At 35.5% G+C, this 8265-nt stretch overlaps 1 protein-coding gene across 1 annotated transcript; it reads right to left on the bottom strand.

The window, feature by feature from the left end:
- Positions 1-766: 766 nt before the first annotated feature.
- LOC129781877 (uncharacterized) lies at positions 767-2069 on the bottom strand. Its single transcript, XM_055789394.1, has 2 exons — positions 1984-2069; positions 767-1462 (listed from the first exon to the last, which is right to left on the bottom strand). The coding sequence occupies exons 1-2, from the start codon at positions 1999-2001 to the stop codon at positions 860-862; spliced, it is 621 nt and encodes a 206-aa protein (XP_055645369.1). The 5' UTR covers positions 2002-2069; the 3' UTR covers positions 767-859.
- Positions 2070-8265: the final 6196 nt, after the last annotated feature.

Below are 8265 nucleotides of genomic sequence, written 5' to 3'. Positions count from 1 at the left end.
CGTAAAAAAATTAATGGCAAATAAACAAACGAAAAGGCAGCTCCATGGCTATGGACAGAACTCTTTTGCCTATAATTTGATATATTTTGAATCTTGTTCAATGTACCATTTCCGCAAAACCATAAGGGAAAAAAGATGGAACAGCCAATTATTGTTTAGAAAGCACTTCGGAAATTACTTGAATGTTTGTTAATGTAGGTTAAGAAAGGTTAAGTTAGTATAATCCCGAATAGGCCGCGGGTAAACGGCCTCCCATTAAATTTTAAGTTAGGTTAAGATTGTCAGTCCAATAAAGAAATGTGTAAGGGCATTTGTGGGTGGATGTGAGAATGGTAAATGTTGGAATGGTAAATGTGTGAATGTTATGTGAGAACGTGAACTGATCCCGAGTAGGTCACGGCTAAACGGTCCCACAGACAAATCTTGAATTGAGATTGATGGAAGCAAAATGAAAATGTAACAGTTATATTAGACACTTTGTACAGATTACTGTTTCTGTAAATTATTGTTTCAATTTGTGAATAAAAAATAAAAAAAGGTAGGTCCTCAAAGTCAATAGTGAAATAGTGAAGTGAAATAGTGAGGTGAAATAGTGAAATACTGTAAAATCGTCTGTCCGAACCCAATTTGAAGTGCCGAAGGCGAAACAGAAAATTATCACGTTATCTGCCATGATACTTGTGCATCACGAAATGATTTTTTTATATTTTCTGTGAATGTGGGAAATTAAATACAAAATATTTTACCATTTATGTTTTAATTGTCTGAGGTTTTATTTCATCAGGTAACAAACGTATTTTGTTCAATGATCACGCTCGAGTTCAGTTAAGCATTCCAATTCCAAACCGTTAATTTTTCATTAATGTTGGGGTGGGCCGTACACTGAGGAAGGTGCGGTGTACTTTGGTGCAGCCGCGGCGTAGCTCGAGAAACCTCCGGACGAACCGCCGCCAAAACCAGCACCGCCACCGATTCCACCGCCAATGCCTCCACCGACTCCAGCTCCGGATCCGCCAGCAGAAAGAACGATCACTCGTCCAACATCGATAACCTGAGCACCACCGTTGGCACCGCCTCCGAAACCGGATCCACCACTGACTCCACCGCCGAATCCGGATCCACCACCGAAGCTTCCACCGAATCCACCGCTGGAACCAGCGCTAGTGGATGCAACGTATCCTCCGCTCGAGCCACCACCGAATCCACCACCGAGTCCTCCGCTGAATCCAGAGCCTCCGCCAACTCCACCGCCGGAACCACCACCGGTTGCAAGGATGATAGTAGTTACTCCACCGCTACCACCACCGCCGCCAGAGCTGCCTCCGAAATCAGCACCTCCCCCGAAACCAGATCCACCGCCAATTCCACCACCGATGCCACCACCCGAGGTGAACGATGGGACAGAGTAGGCATATCCAACGGGTTCGGCCATTACGGCTCCTGCCATAAGCAGCATGGAAAGCTGTAAAAATAAGAGAAATTAGATTAGTGTCAGGAAATAATGAAATACCCCAAAAGGAATCAATGAATGAGTGATTCAGCAGTATTGAATCAAAATGTGCATTCAAAGTTTTAAAAAAATACAATTTCAAATTTATCGTTTATGAACTGATGAATATTGGAAATTCAGTGTCACTTTGTCATTCATTGAGAAGGCGAAGGATTATATTATATTCCCCGATTTTTTATCTCAAATGAAATCAGTACCAGTTTCTTTTTTCAATTATTGCCACTTATCAATTCTGCCGAAACTATGTTAATTAGGGACGGTTCATTGATCAGATATTGACAATTCGATGAATTCATTTTTTTTTATTTAACAGTGCCGATAAAATGTTCGTAATGCAAGTTCCCATTTTGAGATTTAAATCTGAGTAAACGTATCGGCACAAAAATATAGACGGATTTTGTGCCTTATGTGGAGTGATTTTCTTCACGTTTGTTTTTTTCAACTACCGGATCTCATTTCCTAGTCACACCTACCACTTTGATCTTCAACATGTTTGCACTAGTTATACTAAACGGCACTTGCTCTGACTGAATTCTGCTCGAGACCTTCTCTGGAAGACCACGATGAGGACTGTGATGACACCTCCCAGCACGGACCCACTTATATACGGACGGCTAGAAAGGTTTTTGGTCCTCTTCTTGGTTATCATCCCGGTCGTTTCTGGATCTCGGCTTCGGAAATGTGCTCGAAAGATAGGCTCCAGACTGGTTGGAAAATAAAAATAAGAACGAACGCGGATGGTACCGCGGCTGATAACTATTTTTAGGGGCGAGCCTTCTGATCGTATTCGCGTTTTTTAGGTCTTAGGAGAAGACAAATCTGCATGTTAGCAAGAATGGCCGGTTAGAGTTAGAATTAGTGAATAGAAAATTTGTGCTGAAATAGCGCAAGTGCTGAACAGTATGTGGGCGCCATAAGTGGAAAGTAAATTAGTTCGTTTCACATCGGCATATAGTTCGAATGTTTAGTCGGGAGCAGTTGTGCTTCTGTAGAATTCATTCAAATAGTATTAACAAGAATTAACACGTCGAAAAACTTAAGTGAGCAATTGCTATTAGTCAAAAAATATATAATAAATCTTATGTGCTCAGTTCCAGTGCATGGGACAGTGGATGAAGTTCATCATTACTATATCAATTTTCAGTTAAAAATGGATTCTTATATATTTGTAAAATAATCAACCGTGATTGAATTGAAAAAATGTGATGTTTAAGTCGCCGATGATCTTAGATCAAATCTTGTACATTACTGATCTGATTGTTACATAAAGCATCACCCGATTTTATGAAAGTACGCGAGATTTGCAATAAAAAAGGTACAGGCAAAACTTTTTCTAATCGCTACTGTTCCCGAGATACAGTGATTCTGAAACAAAATTTACCTAATATTTCGGTCGTTTTCGGAAGTTTTTCGAGTTTTAAAATCTAACTTCTATTTTATCTACAGAAACTGGAATAAATGAATGGTATTTTTTGTGTTCCTTGAATAGTAATCAAATCCGCTCCGTTGTAGTTGCATAGTAAAAAAAATTTGCGTTAGTTGCTCCACATTACACTTTTGGGCCCAATCGAATAGTCCCTCTGCATTTTGATGTGATTTTCACGTTATCCTTGTCCACGGAGAGGGGGGAGGGGGTATAGAATGTGTCCACGTGGACACGAAGAATAAATATTTTTTCAAATATAATCACCGATACATTTTAAATAAAATAAAAGCTATTCCGTATTCAAGAATTCTAAAACTGCGCCCAACCTGAGTTTATCGTATTTATCATTAAACGGATTGAGCTGCCTGAGAGTGTTTCATATATTTTTACTAAATTATTGAACTTTTTTACTGAAATCCATACTCTGGAAATAATTCACGTAAACTGTGGATAACCGAGCTATTCCTATGACCCTATGACTTTTATAGTTACGGGCAATGCATAGACGTTCATAGCCAAAAACTATAAAAATTCAGCGATTCGGTTTAAAGGGAACAACTATAATGGTTGAGTTTTCATGATATTACGCATATGATTTTTTCATCAAATATAATTTTCTATACATTTTGTTCTATCTCGAGAACAGTTAGTGATACGATAAAAATGTATATAATTTATCATGCAGAATTACGTGTAAAATCAATTTTTCTGTATTACTTTTCTCTCTGTATTACTTACTGTATTCAAAGTGTTGGAATTTCGTCAATTCCTATGAATTAATATTAACATTTGCGTAAGATGATCCATGCAACACCAGTCGTCAAACTTTAGTCAATTGACCCAGTATTCTAATATTTTTTTGTGAAAACTTCGCCTAGAGTGTAGTTGTAAAAAAATTGAATTGATGAATTGGAATACCTTCTAGAAGCCGGAAAAAAAATATTTTTCCTTGTTTTTAAGGGTTTTATTATTTTTCTCCCAAAAATGCATTATAAATTTGATTGTTTCTATCAACAAAATTGAGGCTCTTCAACCATTCTACAATTCCTTCCCTTGAAACCACAATGTATTTATATTGTTATTGTATTGTTATCTTCCATTATTTAAAATGTTTTACAACAGAATGTTATGCTAAATTTTCTCATCTTTCAAATGAATGCAATTGAATCATACTAGAAGCGTAATTTTGAATTGGGGTCAACTTAAGGCAAAAAAATGGGTCTCAAGATGTCTCAATAATTCTATATATATTATATATATATATATATATATATATATATATATATATATATATATATATATATATATATATATATATATATATATATATATATATATATATATATATATATATATATATATATATATATATATATATATATATATATATATATATATATATATATGTATATATATATATATATATATATATATATATATATATATATATATATATTAATACGCTTTTAATACCTTCTGAAAATTCTCCGAACTATGGTGGACAAGGTTTCGTATTGTGCTACCGACGAAAGGTGAATCGGAAATCCAGAGTGGAGATTAATCAACATTTGATGTGATCGATCATATTCCGAAGTGGGGAGAACTGCACTAAACAGAAAAAGTAATAAAGAACCAGAATACGACATCGAAAAAATTGAATGGTTTTGGGAACGCTGTAACTCTGTCATAAAACAATGCATTTGTCAAAGCAATAAATGGGTTTTGTATAGAACATTTCAAAGTTTTCACAACTTGCTGTGCAATCCTTATGTCATCATAATCATAATCCAATAATCCAAATAATCATAATCCAAATAATCATAATCCAAAATGAAAGGATAATTTTTCATTCGATCGAGAATATCTCTGTAAAACAGATCGTAGTCGAATTTCATATAAATCAAATGGAAACGAATTAATCAGGTTGTTGCGTACAACGCAATATAGATGGAATGAACCAACCAACAGCCAGCCGTTCCATCTCCCCAACACAGACATCACATCCGATCATCGAAGAAATAAATCCCCCCAACACAAATTGGTAGAAAATAGAGGAGCGCAATCGAGAACAAGTCATTCCACATCCAAACTCTGTAAAGTGAACATCGAAATATATATAATAGTTGAATTGTCACACACGTGTTTCTATTGTGTAGCTTGCCAGGCCTTTCTCGCCACAAAAGTCTTTTTTAAGACTAAAGAGTAAATAGTAAAGTTTTCTACAGTCCACTGGTTACCGTTGCAGTAGTTCTACTGCCCCCACCTGAGGAAATTCCCAGCAACATCCAGGATTTGTTTTAGCCTGTGTCGCTGACCCACCGACGGGATTTCTTCACCGCGATCGGATATCACCCGTTCCGTAGCGAACACAGGTTGATTGGATTACTACGGGCGAGGATGTCAAAGGATTTTCAGATGGAATAAGTACACTTTTGAAACAAAGCTGTGAACTTAAAATAACATTATCGTATCAAATATGTATTTTATGTGATATCAGCACATTTTTTAGCAACTGTTTGAAAAATCGTGAATTAAAATTGCATTTCAAAATAATTTTAAATTCATTCATTTTTATTCAATTGGCGTATGCAATCACAATAAGTAAAGCTCAAGATCAATCTTTGAAGTTGTGTAGTTTATATTCAGATGCGGATTGTTCCTCAACTGGTCAATTGTACTTTACGTGTTTTCAAATCAGATAGCCTTTATAATTTCGCTGATAATGGGAAAACAAAAATATATATATATTGTATGCACACAAATATTTCAAAATTAAACGAAACATGTGCCTTGTTATGCTACTCATTTCTCTACCGTACAACAACAATGGGCCACAGTATAGCTGATACAGCAGGGTACAGCAAGTACAATTTGAAATAAAATGAACTCAATTTACATGGAATTTACATGGAATTTAGGCGCAATACACTCTATTATTTTAATTAAAAAGGTAAAAATGTCCACGTGGACAAAGGAGGGTAGGGGTATGAAAATGTCCACGCTTGTCCACGGAGGGGGAGGGGGGAGTCTAAAACAGTGCTTTTCCTGTCCACGTGGTATGGGACAGCCCCAAAGTATTCGATTGGCTGATGGACGATTAATTTCAAAAATCGGGGATCACTAGCCGTGTCATGTTATATACCGCATCACTTAAATAGCTCTAACTCGATAAATACTAGGATTTTCTATAAGTACTTTCTAGGGTATAATCTTGATTGCCTAAACTACAGAAATATGAAGGATAGAAAAATTTATCTTCTTCGATTTTCTCGACTAGAATACTGCCTTAAATACATATGTGCGACATAGTATCTATCTATTTTTCCATAAATCACGACCAAAACTTCAATAATAATATAAGGAGTTATCAGAGATCAGAGATTACATGCAGAGAATGTGTTACTCTGTTAGACAGAACACCGAATACTCTACCGAATACAGCGACATGTAGGACGGAATACGTGTAATGTTGTAATGGAGCTCTTCAAAGACTTTTTTTTTCGTTTGAATACACGTGCTGTCATGACAATGCATACGTTTTTACTCGACAACAGCAAAGGCTGTGTCGGTGTTGCTCATGATATCGTTTCGCAAGTGAATGTATTCTTTCGTAAACCGCTTCTGTTGATTGTGTCTTAGGAATCACAGTCGTTCGCTCTCTTCCTTCGCTTACATGTCGATCATAAATTGTCTACACAACTCACGGCATCGTAGAATTGCGTTGTACTGACTATGGCGAATCTTATGTTGAACCCATCAAGCGCACTCTTTTGTTTGTTTCATCTCCTCCAACCCCATGTTCATAAATATTGATACAGAATGAAAAATTATGTTCATAATAAATGAAGTACCTGTGGAGGGAGCTCGTTGTTCAATATTTATGCAATATTCGTCTTGTCCCATCAGAACAGATGGGAAATTTTTCGTCAAAGAAACCCTTTTGACTTGCACTACAGTCTCATATATTCTTGAGCTTTGTGGTGTTACAAATTGAAAAGCGAAGATCGTACGCATCGTGGAAAATGTCCAATTTCGAAGGTTGATTGCTCAGTTATTTCTTGATGGATTTACATGATTTTTGCATCAATCGGTTTGGACACTCCATAACAATATCTAAATATATAAAAGTGGATTTCTGTTCTGTCTGTTTGAATTTTTTGCATCAATTTTAAAAATGTGTGAAAATCACGTTTTTTATAGTGTTTTAGAAAATCTTCTTTAATTTTGTTAGTAGGTAAATTTTTAGCATTGTGTATCCCAAAAACTTCTGAGAACATTTCATATTGATACGTTCAGCAGTTTTTTCGAGCCAATCGATCAAAGTTTGGAGTAAATTAGAGCAACACTTCATCGCACACTGTACCGAAATTACAAAATGCTATGCGTACCCTCCAAATGAACGATTCGCAACTTCCGTTTTCATGCGTTTGTGGGTATGACGATTGTAGGAAGAGATGATACTCACACATATACTTACGTATTTTCACATATACCCACACACACTCTATCCTCTAATTATTACTTTGAAAATGCTGTTTATTTATATCCTTCCTGGAGTGCATTCAACTGTTTTGCAGATAGTTCCATAATCAATTATAGCTATGTTGACGGTCATTCTTATCCGAAGATGACGACAGTATCAACATTCTTCTTGATCTACTTAAATTGATTCTCTTCACTAATGCTCTCTGAGGAAACAAACATTTTTTCTTAGAATTGATCATCTATATTCCAGATACTGCTAAAATTTCAGAGTTTGATTTCATAAATATCTTGATCAATATCAGAAAAATCTTCTCTTGAATCTGTTACGTCCCTGAAAACTCTGGATATGTTCGTGCGTCTCGGCATTTTTGAGTTAAGTTTAATAACTAGATAAAAATATATATTTATTTTTCCCCTCAATATAATATTCATATCTTACTTACACTGCAAACTACCACAACTGTTTTTTTTTAAATTAACCCAATTGTCCTCAATATTGTGAGTATTTCAACTGCACTAATGTCAATATTACCTATTTCTACAGTATACAACAATTGTCAATGAGAAAACAAAATTGCATCACAATATATTACAAAATTAGAAAAAAATCCCAAATTTTGTGGCTTAGAATCGGTAATAGCTCTAGAAATTTTTATTGGCTGACACCGTAGTGGCAGATTGATGTTGTTTATAAGCAGTCTTGGAATTAGAAACATTAAAAATCGCGACGTCATTTTGACCGGTCGGTATAAATAGGTATACCACATATGTATATCAGAAAAATTGGAAGTGAGAGACCAAAATGATTTATAATATTGATCAATACATGAGTTTAGAAAAAGTC

The sequence above is a fragment of the Toxorhynchites rutilus genome, unplaced genomic scaffold (genome assembly GCF_029784135.1).
Source record: "Toxorhynchites rutilus septentrionalis strain SRP unplaced genomic scaffold, ASM2978413v1 HiC_scaffold_258, whole genome shotgun sequence".
Classification (NCBI taxonomy): domain Eukaryota; kingdom Metazoa; phylum Arthropoda; class Insecta; order Diptera; family Culicidae; genus Toxorhynchites; species Toxorhynchites rutilus.
Note: the sequence above shows the minus strand (reverse complement) of the source record. Positions and strands in the feature narration are given on the sequence as shown.